The sequence below is a fragment of the Halteromyces radiatus genome, assembly GCF_025201355.1.
Source record: "Halteromyces radiatus strain CBS 162.75 chromosome Unknown BX664scaffold_3, whole genome shotgun sequence".
In the NCBI taxonomy this organism is placed as follows: domain Eukaryota; kingdom Fungi; phylum Mucoromycota; class Mucoromycetes; order Mucorales; family Cunninghamellaceae; genus Halteromyces; species Halteromyces radiatus.
The window spans coordinates 1127244-1146343 of NW_026251689.1; the positions used below are offsets into that span (position 1 = coordinate 1127244).

Here is a 19100-nt window from a genome sequence, read left to right on the forward strand (position 1 = left end):
TTACATATATAAAAGAAGACGATATGATGAAGATTATATCTGGTACCGGCTTGGAAGTTTGACATCGTATTCTATGTATTGTTCAAAATTGTAACATGGTTAAAATAATGACACATACACACACTCTCTCACATAAAATAAAGCAATTGTACTTACGAGCTTCATCGATGATGGTTTGATTATCAACACATTGTTGAATCCATTTTGTCGTCACAAAATAAGGGGGGTTGATCGGATCCCTATATATAAAAGTGGTACATCAGTCAAGTATTTTATCATAATAGTCAAAACTTACGTTATCAATTGCTTTGTCGCCTTTGAAATGATTTCCATAGTTTCATCTTCCTGCATGATAACATGGGTGATTGTTTTGTCTCGTTCATCCATGACTATAGTTCCACCATAAAACCGGATCAAAAATGACATTCTCTTGAATATATCACATTGATGTTGTTGTTGGACCCATGTTATTGTCTTACTATCATTGTTCGTATTATGATCTTGGGGTTGAGGATAAAAATAGACACGTACACCAAAGAAAAACATGCCAGGGATACCATCACTACTAAAATATCGTTGTCGTATTTCATCCACATCCTTAACCGTTGCTGTGCTTGGAATAATGTCCCATATCTAACATACCCAAAAAAAAAAAAAAAAAAAGGAATTAGGATCCATCTCTTTGATATCTGAGCCTTTTGTTCCTTTTTTTTCACCTCTTTCAAACTTTGATCTGTGGCATCCTCCGTATATGGATCTCCATACTTGTCCATTCTCATCATAAATTCCTGTTCAGTCTTGTCAGTGGTAAATAACATATATCTATATAAATTCCATCAGATTAGAGATGATGTCGATCAAACCATATATTCTATTCTTCTTTTTTTCTTCTTTGGCACTTACTTGGGAGCAATAGGAATGAGCTTTTGCGTTTCAATACAATCCAGAATCCATTGAGGAAGAATAACATCACACGTTTTAAGATGAATCAAACTGTCCACTCGTATATCTATATTGAATAATAATAATAATAAGTTTGAAATCATATACATTATTTGTTTATCACCAATTCTATTATGTTTTCCAATGACTTACTATGTTTGCCAGCAATCACAAAGTCGACATTGCTATCCGTTTGTCTAAAGTCTCCACCATTTTCTTTGATCATGTATTCCAATTTAGATTTTGTGATAACACTGTTTATGCCATTAATCACATCTAAAAATTGAAAGTAAAGAAGTTAAGAAGGTTATACAAGTCTCCTTTTTTTTTTTTTTTGTATTAACTTACAGAATTTGAGATCTCCAAACAAAGTGGACACTTGGTTGATATGTCCGGTTTCCACTCCTTGTTGGCTTGATGCAAGACGTAACGGTGTTTTCTACAAATATATAAATATATATTAATCGAAACATTCCTGTATCCTTGTGTATCATTTATTCAATGATAATGACATACTATAGGCCGTGATGGTGATTTTCGCTGCTTCTTGGTCACATTAAACCTAAAAAATAAAAAAAAAAAGTTCATTAGTTCCATGACCTTCACTAGTAACATCTATGATAAGAAAGAAAAAAAAAAACTTACGAGAAATCGTTTTGTGTATAGGTTTGTGTTTTGTGTTCAATACTTCGTCGAACTTGCATAATTTCTATGGATGATCATTACCAAATTGAGTCAATACCATATATGGTCTCTATTCATCCATTTTTCTTCTTCTTTACCTGAATAGGTCATACAATCGTTCCATGATTTGTCATGACGGAATCGAATGAATCTTGGGAATCGCAAAGTAGCACCAGCACCCCACATTTCTACATAAACAATAAAATCGGATGTATTAACAAAGGTTTCTTTATATATATATCTTCTTTGAACTTACGTGAGAATACAACTTCAGAAGCTTTGACTTCAATTACCACAGCATTACGATAATCATTCACCAGGACATCAGGAGCTTCCGTTGATCTTTCCGGATGATCCAACCATGAAGGGAGATTTCTTGGATTATATTTTCGAATATCTTGAAAGAATTTCCCAAATTCCTTAATTTCATCAAAAGAAAAACCAGTACCAATCATACTAAACGATACAAAACTATAATAGAGAAAAAGAGAGAGAGAAAAATTAAGTTCGATAAAACAATTGGTTTTCCTCTTTTTTTTTTAAAAAAAAAAAATCATACTGAGGTGGATCAGAGGCAGGTTTTCGATCATCCCGTAATGCACACATGAATTGAGCAATCTTGTTTCCACGACGTCCAGCTCCGTATTTTCCTCCTATTCATTCTTTAGTTAAAAAAAAAAAAACAATATTTTCAAATAAAACAATTATCGTTTTCAGTTTCTTACCAACCACAAGTAAATCACAGTTTTCACCAAGAGAATCGAAATAATCTGGTTTGATCTTGATCCAAGTCTTATTTCGTTCACCAGGTTCATATCGAGCACCAGGATTCTTGAGCATAATACCTTCTTGTCTATTATAACAAAATAGCTGTTAATATATTTGTAGTTAAATATTTACTTTCATGGTCTTACCGTTGTTCAACCACTTTATTCATTTCGTTCAGTATATCTTGTTCTGTTGTTCTTTCCTTGCGCTCCAATATATTGATATAACCCCTTCTCGGTTTCACCAAACTTTCGAGAACTTTAAGACGGTCAGAAAGAGGATAATCCACTAAAGGGGAACCATTACAGAAGACAACATCGAATACAATGACTAGAATAAAGTATCATATCAGTTAATTCTAACCTATTATTACAAGTCTAACAAGATCAATAATAGTAATAACTACTTACAACAAGGCCGAGCCTTATCAAGTTCCAAAGAGTCATCTAAAGGAATTAGACACGGATACAATTTTTTTTAGTATACAAAAGTGAAAAAAAAGGACATCCATCTTACCTTTTGCTGAAGATTTCAAGGTACCAAAAGGTAAGAACACATCCAATTTAGGATCATAAGCTACCATCTCACCATCCAGAATCAAACTAAACAATAATAATAATAATAATAATATATATATATATATAAAGAAGAAGTAGAAAAGAAAAAAATAGAAAAGTAAATCAAGTCATTATTATCATACTTGGTCAAATATATACCTTTTTGCCTTTTGTAAGGAGTCCACAATTTCGGCCGCCAATTTCCCTTCTTCAGTAGGACTTGCACCATAAAGATCCGTATAATCCGTTGCTTTTCTACGATTATTGTTATAAAGAAGAAATAAAACATGATAGATAAATTAAAAATTAAATGCTTCAAATAGAAATGAGAATGATCATTTGATTTACCTTGAGTACCATTGAAACTTTTGAGTTGATTGTTCATAGTGCATCTGCATACGTTCTCCGTCAATTTTTTCTTCTATATAAAATATACCATTATGTTTAACATGTACACAATCCTTGATCTGTCCCTTGAATCCCAATTGAGGTTTGAATGGCCTAAAAAGAGAAATTGTCTATAGAAAATATATAAAAATAGTATAGATTGAGTCAATGTGTCATTTTGTATTGTGTTTAATATTATTTCTTTATTACCGTTTTTCCTAGTTTTGTGGTTGGGTTGCGTAAGTCTTCGCATACTTTCTTGAGATTACTACAGACACTATAGAGTTCACGTGCTTGAGGATGATAGACATCAAATATAGAATTTTCAGACATGCCCATTTTTAAGTCCTTGAGTATGATACGAATGATCCAACGTTGTTCAAATGCAGTATAGTGATTGACCACATATTTAAAGATATCCGATTTCTTCTTATCATCACTAATACATAAATTTAATATAAATATATTTCACATACAACAAAAGTCGTGTTTTTTTTTTTTTTTTTTTTTTTTTTACCTTTCAGATCGATTTAATGTATCTAATAAATCATTGACATCTTGAACAGTTTGAGTCGGAGTTGTCACGGTAGATCTTCTTTCAATAACATCAGAAGCAATTGAAGCGAAGTCACCAGATGATTTCTAATATTAAAAAAAAAAAAAAAAAAAAAAAAAAAAGAAAGAGAGAGATTAAAATGAATGATTATCTCATATAAATGTTATTTTTAATACCATTTTGTTAGACACTGAAGGTAATTTCCATTTTGAGAGATTGTATGCATCTTCAGATTGAGCTCCTAAACCCAGTGAATCGATATATGCTTTAGCCAATTTCGCTTCTTTGATCCCATATCTTGTTCTATCCAACTATTAAAAAATAAAAATAAAAAGCTTAAAATAAATAACATTTTACAAGAGTTTCTTTTTTTTTAAAAAAAAAAAAAAAAAAAAAAAAAAAAAAACTACCTGAGGCAATAGTAAACGCATCAGTCCATAAAATTGATCACCACATTGTTGTCGCCAACCATAAAAGAATTTACCAACCATTCGTTTCTTATCTTCAGCACTACGAGATTCATTGATGTCCTGCATAAGTTTACAGACATGAATGAATAAAGGGGATCCCATTTTCAAAAATACTATAAAGAAAAAGAATATAATGTATAAAGAAAAGGTGAAAAGAAAAAAAAGACGGAGTAAAAAATTCAACAAAATCAAGAAAAAAAAAAGATCCCCACCACAAAAAGTGACAGCATGGCTACTTATTCTTTTTATATAGATATATATATTATATATATTTATTATTATTTTACTTATTTATTTATTGTATGGGAATAATTGTATATATTAAACTACTACGGTTGATGAAAAATCAGCACCAACCACTTTGGATAAATCTAGTTTGAGTTTGCTAATGTCCATATTTGCTGCTGAAGGTTTTTCTGTTGGCATGATACTTTGATAAATAGTCGTTTGATCCTTTGCCCAAGTTGACTGGAGATCTTGTTCAAATGCTGTTTCTGAGTCTCGAATGATCTAATACAAAAAAAAAAAAAAAAAAAAAAAAAGTTTGACGAGTTGTTACTATATATATATATTCTCCTACCTCTTGTTTTTCACTTTGGATCAAGTCGATAATGGTATGTGTTCGTCTTTGATAAAAGTAGCCATCAACATCGGTATCTTGAATAGGTTGTCGTTGTTCTATTGGAACACCAAGATGAATCGTACCAAGCTCTCGCATAAGAACTTGTGTATTCACTCCACTCTGTGCTAAGAAATAGTGTCTATTTTGGTTTATTAAAAGAAAAAAAAAATCTTAGTATGATAATCCTACTCTTTCTACTTACAACACACACACAAACAGTGTAAAGTATACATACGCTCTAATATCCACATTGTCATCTTTCTGAATCGTTTTGCTAGAGAGTTTCTTCGTTTGGGAGTCAATTTGTTCCAAGCCACGTTCAATAGGAGGTAGATCTTGTTGACTAATCTTCGACGCTTGTAGTTTTGAACGTTCTAAAATCTGTTTCAAAGATACTTTTTGATCATTTGTTTGATAAACCATATCTAAATTAATAAGTATAAAATAAAATAGAAAAGGAAAAAGAACGAAAAAAAAAAATAATGTGTAACGAAATTTTTACAGTTTTCAAAGATTTTGTCGGGTCACAAAAAAATAATTTCGTGATATTATAAAATAAAAAATATCCAAGATGGATGTCGCATTACCACTTTTTCAGATATCACTCCAGAATATGTCAAAACACATGGATTGATGATACAGTATATTAATCATTCTCTTCTTTTTTTTTAAAAAAACAATCTCCTTTGGTGTTTCCAATTCAAATTATATAATCAACCTGTAAACAGCAACGTATGAATATATGTTATCGCCTCTTCATGACGATGCATTTAATGATTTTCTACAGGTAAGTTAAAATAAATATATAAAAAAAATGGATATGATGACTAAATATATATTTTTTTTCTGTTATTTAAAATCTCTTATACTCAATGGAAACTACTGCCACTCCTTTTCTTCTTGTATTCAATTTGGATTATGTATCAATTATTTTTTTTTTCTTCTGTCATCTATGTTCTTTCCTTACGATATTTTATTTTCTATTTTTGCGATATCTTATTTTTGAATTCCCTCATTTATTATTGAATAAAGTGAAAATGCTTGTTGATCATCCAATTCGATAGAGACATGGTGAAGGAGAGAAGGAAGATAGAGTAAAAACGGACAAGTAAGAATGCTTTATTGTCAAATCAGAAAAATACTAATAATAATAAAAATTCATTTGACACCAAAAGCTATAAATGTAAATACAAGTGAGTAACTGATACAAGCATTTCATCACGTCCATTTACCTCCTTTGTAAGGAACAATTTCCCACGATTTCCAAACATTACCACGAACGTAAATATCACTTTCTACAAAAGCTTTTGCCTTCTCAAGAGAATCAGCTTCTATAACCAGCAAGCTACCAAGCATTTTGCCATTCTACATGACCAAAAAAAAAAAAAGGTAAGTTCTTAGGTAATGAATATAAATAGAAGATACCTCGTGAGAATCCAATAAAGCACCACCCATTTTGAGAGTACCATGTTCATGTGCTTCTTTGGCTTTTCCTATGTGTTCATTTCTAACAGAAAGACGACGTTGTAAACCTTCTTCACCAGGATGGTCTCGAGCAATTACCGCGAAAAGTTGCCTTTGAACTAATAATAAAAGGAAAGATGTTGATACATTTATATATATTTCTAATTTTATGGTTATACCTGAAGATGTTGAAAATTTTCGAATGGGTTGAAGCATAAAAAGATAATGATAAATGAAAAGGTGAGAAAAAAAGAGACAAAAGAAATTTCTTTAAAAATGATGGACTAAGGCGAGAAAACCAAAAAAAGCAACGGCGTTTTAAAAAAGGATTTGATGAGTGATCACTTCGATTGTATTTTTAATTCATATATTGTTTATGCATTATTGTATCAACATTCGAATAGAAAAAAGAGAAAAATTATGGTTCATTTTTGACATTTAGAACTTCCTCAATGGAGTTTTACGGATGATCATCCAAGTAAAAAAAAAAAAAATAAGGTCCACTTTTCGACAATAGCCATTCTTGAATGAATTTTTGTGAATAATCGTATCAACATTCAAATCACAAGTGAGTAAACATACATTTTTTATTTTTATATAAAAACTATGGAGAGAGTAACATATAATATAATAATGGTTATTGTACTATTCTATAAGTTGACCTACTTTCAAATAACAGAGATCATCCATGGAAGGCACCTTTTCACCAATCACACCAGCCTTTTGCAACGTAGATAAAGTCACTTGAATAGCACGTCGAGAGATTCCAGTATGATCAGGAGCATAATGAACAGTCTTGAACCAATTATGGACATCTTCTTCTTGATAATCTAAAATACGGATAATATGTTTCACTGATTCATCTTCCTTTTGTTCCATAAATAAAGTAGTGGCCTTTTGAATAGCATTCAAAACACGAGGTAATTCGGGTGCATCCAAAACATCTACATGAGCAGCAAACATAAAAGCAGGCCAAGGAGGTGTAATCTTTCCAATACATCGTACTTCCTTTGAATCATGATATGGTTTGGTAGTAAATAATTCCCACATAAAAAAATCGGTAGATCCATCATTGACAGAGTCACGCATTGCTTTGAAATTGTTGAGAACAGTAAAATTCATAGGTGCATCCGAATGTTCACCGGTTTTCTTGTTGTTCAACCAACCTTGTTGATCTGCTAATACGTAAGCCATGATTTGAGATCCAGAACCATAACGAGAAATACCACAATTGCTTTTATGTAAACTATCAACAGAATGATGACGTGATTCTTGTCCTGTCGAGATAGCCCAACCTACGATATATAAATATTTTGTATCATGCTATTATCTACATATATATTATCAACTTACATAATGGTGCATCTACATATGTTCCTATAATTTTGTACCAATCTTGACCTTTACTAATACCAGCAACTAGACCTTCTGTCAAAGCAATTGCTACATCCAAACTTTTATCTTCCAATTTGGCAGTCATCTAAAGAAGAAAAAAAAACCAGGATAATACAAGGTGAAACCATCCTACTTTTAAAAATATAGACTTTTTTTTTTATATATAAAACCTACTTCGCCAGTGCCACCTAATACATGATAAACATGAATATATAAATAAATTGAGTATTTCCAAACAATACAGAAAGAATGATATAAACAACTTTTTTCTTTTTTTTTTGGTTTTACCTGGACAACAGACAAGCTCCACATTGACATTGTTATCGCGGAAGAATCCTTGTTCTTTAGCAATATACAAAGGAGTTGAGAAATGCTCGGGAACTACAAGAGATATACGTCAAAGAAAATAAAAGTTAATTAGATATAAACAAGACCATTTATTTATTACCGTAACCAAGACGAATAGTTCTACTAGACATGACGAGACAAAAAGAAAAGTTCAGTGGTGAATGGAAAAAAAAAAAGAAAAGAAAAGAAAGGAAAATATAAAAAAAAAGAAAGATTGTCGGTGATCAAAAACTATAAAAAAAATCAAGATAGACTATGACCACACATCAAGCTGAACGGACGATTATCGACCTATTCCTGGAGTCATTGTCCTCATCATCATCATATATCATCAACATCACTACCTTATATTATCATACATCATCACTAATCATATATTACCATATATCATCATCAGATATTCCATCACTAGTATGATCATACATCATCAATACCCTATACCTAATTACCATGAATAAAGTCGAAAACGTACATATTGTAATTTATTTTTCAAAAAAAACAAAAGAACAAAAGAGGGAGCTGTATATAAAAACAAAGAAAGTAATGATGATAGTAATGTAAAAAAAAATATGAGTAGTAAAAACACCACCAATTTGTTTCCAAACGTTTAACGGTAAGACTTTTGGAAACGAGCACGAGCACCAGGACCACCAAACTTCTTGGGTTCGCAACGACGAGGATCAGCAACAAGGAGAGTACGATCATATTGGACAAGAATTTCCTTGATTTCCTTCTTGGCAGCTTCGTCAACGTACTTTTGGTAGAAAGCAACAATGGCCTTGGCAAGAGCTTGACGGATAGCATAGATTTGAGAGGTGTGACCTTAAAAAATAAAAAAAAAAAAAAGAAGGATGATTTAGATCCATATCAGATTATATGATATATTCTTATATGATATTACTTACCACCACCTTGGACACGGAGACGAATATCAACGTTAGCGAAACGTTCTTCACCAAGGAGAAGGACAACTTCGTAAACCTTGAACTTCAAGATTTCAGGTTCAAGGAGTTCAAGAGGAGAACCATTGACACGAATGAGACCACGTCCACGCTTGCAGTGGGCAACAGCAGTAGCGGTTTTCTAGAATTAAAAAAAAAAAAAAAAAAAAAAGTAATAGTCAGATTAATGTATTCTCCTGTAGTTTGATCCTATTGTCCTTTCTATTGTATCGTTCCTCTTTTTTTTTTTTTATTTTATTTTTCTGCATTTGTCGTTCTTCCCAATTCGATATCTTTCATGATAATCCCATGTCCACTTTTTTTTTAATCGTTACACACCTTGCGACCGAAAGTTTGAACAGCTTCCATATCTAGAGAATCAAAAAAAGTGATAAATTCAGTATATGATGAAGTCAATAAAAGAAAAAGAAAAAAAGGAAGAAGGATGATATGGATGGATGGATGCACGGATGGATGGATATCTTTTTTTTTTCGATGTATGGGTGTCTTTTTCTTTTACCTTTAATGAGGGAGGGAAAAAAGGGAATCCTACAAAATTCAAAAAGTGGACAACAAAAAACATGCCTGGCGGGAAATGAAAAACCCGGACTGGAGCTCTAGCCCGTTACAGGCTGCTAGAGTAGTATGGACCTCTCTACCTTTGAATTTTTTTTCCCTTCTCTTATCTTCTAGTTATCAGCTATGGTAAGAAGCATGAATATAGAAAACATCCATCCATCCATCTATCTAAACAGCAAATCGTTATTATCCAAAATTTTCTAATCATTATTCTTTCCATGCATATAGCCTACTAGATTGCATCACAACAGAAAGAAGCGTGGTCACGTTTCCGCTGGTCACGGTCGTGTTGGTAAATGATAAGACAAACAACAATGAAAAGCATCAAATATCCATCGACATGAATATTGAACCTATATTATTATCATTATTTTGAATTTGTCCATTTATAGGTAAGCACAGAAAGCATCCTGGTGGTCGTGGTCTTGCTGGTGGTCAACATCATCATCGTATCAACATGGATAAGTACCATCCTGGTTACTTTGGTAAGGTCGGTATGCGTCATTTCCACTTGAAGAAGAATCCTACCTGGCGTCCTGTCGTCAATTTGGATCAAATCTGGACTTTGGCTGGTGAAGGTGTCCGTGAACAATACAAGAACACTGAAAAGGTTCCTGTCATTGATGCTCTTCAAAACGTAAGTATATATATTACTATTATTATTAGGAATCCAGATTTAATTTATTTTTTATTATAGGGTTACGGTAAGGTTTTGGCTAAGGGTCGTGTCTCTCAACCTGTCATTGTTCGTACTCGATTCGTCTCCCGTCGTGCTGAAGAAAAAATCAAGGCTGCTGGTGGTGGTAAGAATATTGAAATCAGAGTGGGAGGGATTATATCATCGATTTGATGGTGATCAATGTGTCATGATGACTGATATTTTTTTTTTATTTCCATTATAGTTGTTGAACTCATTGCTTAAATGTACCTTTTTTTTTTTTGTTATCTTACTTTTATAATAAAAAAAACATGTTTGATCTTACTATTTTATGATCTTATGTTGGGATGAGGGATGATGGCTGATTTATGCAACAAATAAAGATAATGATCAATGATAATAGAATAGAAAATGCTGAATTCAATAGGATGGATGAATAACGTTGAAGATAGATTACACTGAATTTGACAATAATGACGAAGATCATGTAATAAAAGTAGAAGGACTTCATTTCTTTTTTTTTTTTATTGAATAGACGACAGGGAGGATAAAACTAAAACTACTGATGTGTCATTGGACTGAATAGAATACAAAAGAAATATATCTTGAGATATCAATGCTTGTAATGATGCTGATGATGTTTTTCTTCTTTATGTTCCTTGATTTCATGTGCCACAAATGCTCCAAGTCCAAGGGCTCCAGCTGCACCAAGAGCAATTCCACCGTATTTCTATAAAAAAAAAAAAAAAAAAATAATTCAGTTTCCACTTATTGTTATCTTGTTCTCTTTTTGTTTCCAACTTACCTTCCAATCAGTTGATTTATCTTGATCTTGCGATGCTTTGTCGGGTTGAGATGTTCCAGGCATTTGAAAACCTTGTTGTTGGTTATGTTGTGGATAAGATGGAGGATAAGCTGAAGGGTATGCTGGAGGATCGTTGGAAGATGTGGCAGGAGGAGTAAAGGGAGGAGGATTACCAGCACCATAATTATCAGGAATAGGTTGTTCAGGACCAAGAGATGCAAATGAAGATTGTCGATCGGGTTGACCAAAGGCAGGTGGTTGTTGTTGTTGATGATGTTGCTTTTCTTGAGGATATTCATTACTTGCGAAAGATCCAGAATAATTTGGAGGAGGAGGTGGATAATCAGATGAAGGTTGATAATGTTGCTTTTCAATTCGAATCAAAAGATGACCTAGAGTGGAAGCATTATTGTTGGTTGGGTGAATAGGAATCCAAACCTCTTCTCTTTGATTTTGATAGATCACAGGTGTCAAATCAAATCTACCCACACCAATAACACCAGAATCAGAAGGATTTTCATTAATAATTTCCAAGTGTAATTCGTTATGGCCTTCAGGAATAGGTCTAATATTCAAATCAAATCGAAATTTTATTGGTTGTTAATAATAAAACTTGATATTAACTGGCTAAACTTCAACTTACATTGTAAGAGTTTGATTCCATTGAGGTTCAGGACCTCGTTGACTTTGTGTACGATGTTTATCAGTAGATACAATGTAACAACCCAAAAAAGCGTTGATATCTTTAAAGGAAAAAAAGGAAAGGTAAGCAAATGATGTTTATTCATCTGTTCGTTCTTTTTAATAACTTACTATTCAACCCGTTTTCAGCAAGACCACGGATAGTAACTAATAATAAAAAAAAGTATGAATAAGATAAAACCATATAAGTATATATATATTTTTTTTACCTGCAGTAACTTGGAGATTGCCTATAGTCATGGTGATATAAAAGATAGGTATGAAATAAAAAATAAAAATAAAAAATAAAAATAAAAATAAAAAAAAGAAGAGGAAAGAAAGAAAAGAAAGGAAAAAAGAGGAAATCCTAATTTTGAAAGCGCGTGGAACTATTTTTGTCCCACTGCAAAACGAAATGCCAAGGCCTGCCTGAAATTGGAAGTCCGTTTTTTTGAATTTCAACGGTTCCCTGGTTCATTGCATTGTTCTTTTCCTTTTTCTAACAAATGTACCTGGTCCGTATTTTATCTGCTGCGCGTTATTTCGTTTTGGCTTTATTTTTTCAACAAGCTTTTACATCAGCTCTATCTACGAAACAGCAATCTTTGGAAGAACTCAATCCAACTTTTCGAACTTCCAAGAATATACTATTTGCTTGTACAGTGGGTGGATCAACACATGCAAACTGGGTATTAGCTATTCTGAATGAATTGGAAACAAGAGGACACAACGTGACTTTTGCAACAAGGGTAAATTCTCACTAGTTTCTTTTATTTTTTTTTATTTTATTTTTTTTAAGAAAACACTAAACGTTATTTCATAGGATGATCACTCTCGATTTGGGAAAAAGTATGGTATTGACACTATTTCGGTTGGTCCACCTACTGTACCAAAACAACATATCATTTTTGAAGACAACAAGCATCTTGATCCTAATACTGTTATGGGTACTTTGATTGGTCACATTGCAGATGCCTACTCCTCAGGTAAAAATAGAGATCAACACTTCTTTCGGTTCAACCCTTGATTTTCTTTTTTTTTTCTCACTCTCTTTTTAAGAATACAATGCTTTCAAGGAATTGATCAAGACAAGGCAAATTAATTTGGTTATCTGTGATCACTTTGTGGATTCTTGTATTGAAGCTGCTCGGTTCCATAATTTGCCGTTTGTTATTACATCCACTTTGGCTATCGCTCCAGGTAAAGAAAGAAATCAAAAAAAAAAAAAAAAAGGTCGATAAACGATCTATACATTCCATATCTTACAATTGTTTTTTTTTTTTTTGACGAATAACTAGATGCACGTGCAAGTTTTATTGGTAGTGGCATTAGTCTTTATGGTGTCCACAATAATCAACTTAGTTTGTTCGAACGTATTCATCACAACTACCTCTTTACAGCGAGCTTTTTGTGGCGCAATTTCAATACATTGATGAATGTTGCAAAGATCAAAAAGGATCTTGGAATAGTAGCATCAGCAGATACGATGGCATCTTGGAGAAATTCGCTCAAACTAGTAAACACAGCATTTGGATTAGAAAACGCTCGCCCTTTAGGACCACTTGTGGAATTCATTGGACCGATTTTACCGCAACATTATCAAAGTCTTAAGAACACGCCTTATGAAACATTTTTGGATCGACATAATCGTGTGATCTATGTGGCCTTTGGACAAAATGCTATTCCTTCTCTTTTGGATCGACAATTGATATGGTCTTCTCTACTCTCTTTGTTGGATGTTGGTGATATCGATGGTGTAATATGGGCCGATGGATTCGCAGATAAAGTATCGCAACATAGCAAATATATCACACTTCAACAAAAGGAATATACATTACTGGATATTAAGTCTCGTTCGGATGTGTTCATATCGTCTTGGGCCCCACAAATGGCAATTCTTCAACATTCTTCTACAGCGGTTTTTTTAACTCATGGTGGAGCTGGTTCTTTATACGAATCCCTTTATGCCGCTGTACCAATGGCTGTGTTTCCTTTTGTAGGAGATCAATTAGGTAATAATCAAAGGTAGAAACTACAGGATCAATCCTAACATCCTTTTTTTTTTTTGATATAGGTGCAGCTCGGAATATGGAAGATCAAGGATTAGGAGTGCGTCTAGATCGTGATGATACAGTGTCAAATACCGCGGCATTATTGAGAACATTAGTTGACAATACACAAGACAATAGTAACTTGGGTTATAAAATCCGTAACAACGTCAAACGCTACAGTGCTCTGATTCAAATACACTCACAACATGCTGTGCAACGTGGTGCTGATTTGATCGAAGAGGTGGTATTTGCTGGAGTATCCCATCGGTTTGAAGCATCAAGGAACATGACTTTCTTTAAGGTCTATAATCTGGATATCTATCTTTTGTTTGCGTCAATAGTCATGGTGTGTCTATGGATAGGACGATGGATCATTCAACAATTATACCGCAGAATGGTACAACGGTCAGCTGGAGGCAATATCAAATCAAAATTACAATAGTTTGAAGCATTCTCTCTTGGTGAAGATGATGATGATGTATTTAGCTTTGTATCACTTTATTTGTTTATATAGATAGATCCATAGATTTTAATAATACTACAACTATTCAAATCAATAAAGTCATATCCATGTTTATTTTCCTACTATTACTGTATTACTATCATATCTACATCCTCGATCATTGGCAAGTAGCTAGCATTCAAATAGGAATAAAATGGATTTGGATCTTATCATAATCCTATCATTTTTTATTTTCACAGGTCCAGTTTATTATATAGATAAAACTCGAATATTTGGATCATATTGACAAGTACATTGTTATATGAATGATTCTATGATATTATACATAATAAGACATAAACATAAATCAAAAAGTAAGAATTGGATTCTTTATTATTAAAAAAAAAAAAAAAAAAAAGAATGAAATAAAATATTTGTCATGGAGGACTAACTGATGGACACATACACTATTCAATCTGACTACGTAAAAATCCCAACATAAAAGGCACCATCGAATTCTGGACAACCAACTTTATGATTTCATGACCGCGTTTGGTAACCACATTGGTGCCACCACCAGATAAGGAGATCAGAGAGCTACGGCTATTTTCACCACTGGCATCATCTTTTTTCTTTTGTTGCGATAGAATTTTACCATTGTCTGTTGATGTTATCCTTGTATCAGTTGTATCGTCCTTTGAGATGACCATCTCTTGCTGATGTTCACCTTTGTTCTCTTCAGTATCATCCTTGTTCGTCCCTGTTGCTGTTGCTGCTGCCGCTGCTGCTGCTGCTGACCGCATAGTCACACTAGCCGTCCCTTTTTTCACTTCATCTGCCAGTAATAATTCCTTTAGTACTTGTAATGCTACACGTTCTTCCGCAGATGATAGTGATGATGATGATGATGATGATGGTGTTGCCAATATAGATGATGATGATGCTGAAGCTGTTGAATTTGTTGACATGGGGCGTTTCTTGTGAATGTTCTTAATTGTTTTCGATGATGATGTTGAGTCTCCACCACCTACAAGCACAACACATCCACATAAATTCGCCAGATGGTACATCCACGCCAGTTTCTCGTTTTCTGTTTCCACACTAAACATATACCGTCGTTTTACCATAGTCGATTTGCTTGATGTCACAATACCTGATCCATCTTGTGCTACTGTTGATGCTGAGAGTGCTTCATCCGATTCGTCTTGCACAGGAGTTTGTGATGTTGGAGTAATGGGTGATGTCAATTTGTTGGAATGGTTGTTGGTGTTTTCTATATTTTTGCCACCATGGGTATCGTCATTATCATTGTTGTTTCCACTAGTAGATGTAGTTTTCGCTGCTGCTGCTCTTGCTGCTTTGATCGCTGCTGCTTTGACAGCACGTATATCGGTATGACTGAAAGCAATCTGGAAAGTGAATCGCATAAAAGGTCGTTCCACTACAATGGTCTTGGTTCTTGGTAAAGCTGGACTGACATAGTTCCCTGCATGAATTCCAGATTTGATAAACATAAGACTGGTACGTCCTAGAGTGTTGCCGGTGATGGTGAAGGATTGTGTATTTGAAGTAGAAAAATCGAGAACATTGGGTTGAATCACTAAATCTTGTCCACGTAGCTTAATTTGAAGACCGGCATCAGGTTGTGGAATGGACAAAGTAATTTCTGCGGATGCTACACCCTTGATCAATCGTGTTGGAAGTCGATGAGGTGTTACTGTGATGATTTCGCTATTGTCTTCGATGTCGTTATCATAGTTTTCATAGTCATCAGTTTCATTTTCTTCATCATGATCGGGAGAATTTGTGATATCATTGTTTGATGTAGATGTCGTTGCCTTGTTATCCCTGCCAGTTTCCAAGCGTTCATTTAAAATCGATCGATACATTTCTTCCATAAATTCTCGAGGTACCAAAGTATACTGATCAAAATGAGTCCATCTCTCCAAGAATTCTTGTAAAGTTGTTTGATGGGGTTGTCCAGATTTTTCACGTAAAGCTGTAATGTAATGAAGAGGCTCCACAGCGACACTATCTCTGTGATGTAGATGATGGTGGCGATGTTGATATTGTCCACGATCAGCTACAGTGGAAGATCTTGTTGTCATAGCGGAGAAAGACGATGTTTTTTCCTCTGGTGGTGATGGTGTGGATATATTGTCGCGATATTGATCCATGGTCGTTGCACGTCGAGTCAATCGTTGTCGGTCACTTTTTTCTTTTTCTTTCCTGGCGTACCAAAAAACATCCTTATTACTATCGGCATCGTACCAAATTTCGGCATTGAGGAAGAGCATAGCCACTACTACCTTGACAACCATATCTTCATGAAACTTGACCACATTTTGATTTGCATCATGCCACTTTTTAGCGAATCGTTCAATCACGTATTCCAAAGATTCCCAATGACTAGGTAGGCGAAAAGTTGTCAATAAAATGCGTAAAGCTTCATCTAATCGAAGACCAACTAAACGGAAACAATCCAGAAAAGCATCATAAATATCCCCATGTTTCCTATCCCCAAGATAGGCTCCAAGTTGTCTTCGGTTGAGATCTGGTGTCTTGAATAGAAAGTTGGCAATACTAAGAGGATCCAATGTCAATACTTGTTTGCTTAAAAGATAGTCAATACCAGATTCCGCACTAGATTTGAATTTTCGTAAAGCTGTTGCCAAGATAGGATGCATCTTTCGAGGTGGCGTAGGAGAAGACACACCTTGTTGTTGTTGTTGTTGTTGTTGTTGTTGTTGTTGTTGTTGATGTTGTCGTCGCAAAAGTTGATCTTCTGGAGTCAAATAGAGAGTGAGTTTGCTGAGTTCAACAATATTCTTGACTTGGAATAAACTGTTTTCATTGGGTCTAAAACGATATCGAGTATCACCATGGCCTCCATTTTCACTATTACGTACAGAGCCTCCACCAACAATGATGTTTTCATCCATAATAGGTTTGCATATCAATAATAGATCGTTGAAAAGAAATAGGTAGCGATCCTTGACGGTGTTTGCATTGACAACTTCAAATACTGGTGATTGCAACAAGTGGGATCGTGGACTTTTCCTTGCGAGTTTATTAGATGCTGGTGTTGTTGTAGTCGTTGAATCCAATTTTGATGTTGTTGATAAGTCCAAAGGCGGTAGCTGTGGTGGTGATGGTGGAACCATAGGAAAATATTGTTGATGTTTTTCGTCGTGATCATCCAAAGACGGTAATGCATCTTTTGTATAACCTTTCATGGCTAGAATCTTGTTGAACCTATCCATAGATGAAGGAGGTACCATTTCATCGTCATCATAAGTAGTATTACTTGAATCTATATCAAATTGTTAAAGGAATTTAATATTATCATCACTTTTTTTTTTTTGGTAACAGTATAAATCCAAATACCTTGTTGATGAGAAACTGATGAAGAAAAAGGGGCCAAAGGAGATGGTGATCTTGCTTTACCACTTTCAGTCTTCCGTCTATTTCCAGCAGCTGTCCTCCAGAGAAAAGGTGAGGCGGTATGATGATAATGATGATGATCGTTGTGATGATGAGAAGTGTTTATAGGAGGTGCCAATCCAGGAGAATGTTGTTTTTCCAAATCATCATCTGATAGTTCAATATCACTGTCTTCATGTTGTATATGTTGTAACCGGTTATTATGCAATCGACCTGCTTTCATCATGTCAGGAGAGAAGTTGCCAGTGGTTTCTTCGTCATCGTCTTCGTCATCATCGTCGTCGTCAGAACCGTTTCTATGTCGTGTATTGTGTCGTTGATGATGAGGTGGCCCATTTTCATGTTCATATCGATGTCGTAGAGAAAAGTATCTCGAATCACTATAGGGAGCCCTTGTTATAGATGGATGACCAGTTTCATTGGAACCTTGACTATTAATACTGGTGTTGTTATTGTTATACTGGTTGCCATGATGTGACATTCCTGTTGTTGAGAAGGATGAAGTGACAAAAGGAGATAAACCAAAATATGCACTAGAATCAAACTCGTTCATCAAAGAACCACTGGAAGAAGATAAGTCTTGATCAGTTCCACTTGAAGAATGATGAGTATGGTTTGAACGAGGACGATCCCAACTCGGAAATGAAGGTACTGGTATACCTCGATCAATAAGTCGTTGAGTAAATGAAGCTGGTGGAGAAGATGAAGTTTTTGATGTTGAATTATCTAGAAACAAGAATGAAAATTAGTTTATATTGAATAAATCAAAGTGTTTCTTTAATGGATAGATTGAATTTGACTGAATGCGTGTAAAACAGAGAGAGGGAGATAGAGAGAATAAAGGGAAAGTGCTTTACCTTTTCGTGTCAATTGGTCAAAAGCGGCTTGAACATTTTTGTTCTCTGATACTTGAATATGGTCACTAGTAGATGCTTGTTGTTGTTGTTGTCGTTGTTGTTGCTGTTGTTGTTGCTGTTGTGATGGTGGTGTTGTTTGTGGTGGTGGTGGTGGTGAAAATACTAAAGAGTTGAATGTAAAAGAAGAATTGGAGTCGTCGCTATCATTCATAGATGATTTAAGTTTTTCGTTTGTATAAGAAAGAAAAAGAGAATTGTAAAAGTGAAAATAGATTTGAGGGATGAAAAGGACTTAAATTCAACCCCCGAACAAAATCCTTGTAGCAGACAAGCTTGTTATGCGTTTTATTATAGCTGACAATTCGGAAAGTTTTTGAATTTATAAAAGCTGTGATTGCATTCCTTCCTCTTTTACTGTTTTTTTTTTTCTGAAACTCTAGAGAAAATAA

General features: G+C 34.1%; 9 protein-coding genes across 9 annotated transcripts; 2 read left to right on the plus strand and 7 right to left on the minus strand.

Annotated features, from left to right (window-relative positions):
- Positions 1-33: 33 nt before the first annotated feature.
- BX664DRAFT_312993 (ATP dependent DNA ligase domain-containing protein) lies at positions 34-4466 on the minus strand (the record flags this gene model as incomplete). Its single annotated transcript, XM_051542613.1, has 22 exons — positions 34-71; positions 157-239; positions 296-633; positions 717-822; positions 904-1009; positions 1096-1218; positions 1291-1381; positions 1459-1504; positions 1588-1651; positions 1725-1814; positions 1883-2097; positions 2186-2279; positions 2352-2479; positions 2541-2724; positions 2805-2840; positions 2911-2996; positions 3111-3206; positions 3300-3469; positions 3549-3777; positions 3856-3980; positions 4071-4205; positions 4305-4466. 22 exons carry the CDS (start codon positions 4464-4466, stop codon positions 34-36), a joined length of 2745 nt encoding a protein of 914 aa, XP_051401339.1.
- Positions 4467-4639: 173 nt separating this feature from the next.
- On the minus strand, positions 4640-5770 carry BX664DRAFT_96604 (uncharacterized protein). The gene is made up of 3 exons (XM_051549813.1): positions 5222-5770; positions 4945-5125; positions 4640-4874 (listed from the first exon to the last, which is right to left on the minus strand). The coding sequence occupies exons 1-3, from the start codon at positions 5407-5409 to the stop codon at positions 4686-4688; spliced, it is 558 nt and encodes a 185-aa protein (XP_051401340.1). The 5' UTR covers positions 5410-5770; the 3' UTR covers positions 4640-4685.
- Positions 5771-5997: 227 nt separating this feature from the next.
- BX664DRAFT_328408 (uncharacterized protein) lies at positions 5998-6702 on the minus strand. Its single transcript, XM_051544597.1, has 4 exons — positions 6630-6702; positions 6412-6569; positions 6219-6351; positions 5998-6161 (listed from the first exon to the last, which is right to left on the minus strand). The coding sequence occupies exons 1-4, from the start codon at positions 6664-6666 to the stop codon at positions 6145-6147; spliced, it is 345 nt and encodes a 114-aa protein (XP_051401341.1). The 5' UTR covers positions 6667-6702; the 3' UTR covers positions 5998-6144.
- Positions 6703-6999: 297 nt separating this feature from the next.
- On the minus strand, positions 7000-8368 carry BX664DRAFT_96626 (uncharacterized protein). Its single transcript, XM_051549814.1, has 4 exons — positions 8294-8368; positions 8134-8226; positions 7804-8033; positions 7000-7745 (listed from the first exon to the last, which is right to left on the minus strand). The coding sequence occupies exons 3-4, from the start codon at positions 7928-7930 to the stop codon at positions 7096-7098; spliced, it is 777 nt and encodes a 258-aa protein (XP_051401342.1). The 5' UTR covers positions 7931-8033; positions 8134-8226; positions 8294-8368; the 3' UTR covers positions 7000-7095.
- Positions 8369-8800: 432 nt separating this feature from the next.
- Positions 8801-9503, minus strand: BX664DRAFT_328416 (40S ribosomal protein S16; the record flags this gene model as incomplete). The annotated part of the gene is made up of 3 exons (XM_051544598.1): positions 8801-9015; positions 9099-9276; positions 9474-9503. 3 exons carry the CDS (start codon positions 9501-9503, stop codon positions 8801-8803), a joined length of 423 nt encoding a protein of 140 aa, XP_051401343.1.
- Positions 9504-9836: 333 nt separating this feature from the next.
- Positions 9837-10635, plus strand: BX664DRAFT_312997 (putative 60S ribosomal protein L27A; the record flags this gene model as incomplete). The annotated part of the gene is made up of 5 exons (XM_051542614.1): positions 9837-9839; positions 9942-10005; positions 10106-10350; positions 10411-10516; positions 10616-10635. The coding sequence occupies 5 exons, from the start codon at positions 9837-9839 to the stop codon at positions 10633-10635; spliced, it is 438 nt and encodes a 145-aa protein (XP_051401344.1).
- BX664DRAFT_371716 (uncharacterized protein) lies at positions 10613-12118 on the minus strand (the record flags this gene model as incomplete). Its single annotated transcript, XM_051548661.1, has 5 exons — positions 10613-11101; positions 11177-11741; positions 11820-11919; positions 11990-12025; positions 12088-12118. The coding sequence occupies 5 exons, from the start codon at positions 12116-12118 to the stop codon at positions 10985-10987; spliced, it is 849 nt and encodes a 282-aa protein (XP_051401345.1). The 3' UTR covers positions 10613-10984.
- A 245-nt stretch (positions 12119-12363) lies between these two features.
- On the plus strand, positions 12364-14522 carry BX664DRAFT_294266 (uncharacterized protein; the record flags this gene model as incomplete). Its single annotated transcript, XM_051542086.1, has 5 exons — positions 12364-12606; positions 12681-12843; positions 12917-13057; positions 13156-13869; positions 13932-14522. The coding sequence occupies 5 exons, from the start codon at positions 12364-12366 to the stop codon at positions 14348-14350; spliced, it is 1680 nt and encodes a 559-aa protein (XP_051401346.1). The 3' UTR covers positions 14351-14522.
- A 264-nt stretch (positions 14523-14786) lies between these two features.
- BX664DRAFT_357386 (uncharacterized protein) lies at positions 14787-18871 on the minus strand. The gene is made up of 3 exons (XM_051547951.1): positions 18652-18871; positions 17738-18520; positions 14787-17663 (listed from the first exon to the last, which is right to left on the minus strand). Exons 1-3 carry the CDS (start codon positions 18860-18862, stop codon positions 14818-14820), a joined length of 3840 nt encoding a protein of 1279 aa, XP_051401347.1. The 5' UTR covers positions 18863-18871; the 3' UTR covers positions 14787-14817.
- Positions 18872-19100: the final 229 nt, after the last annotated feature.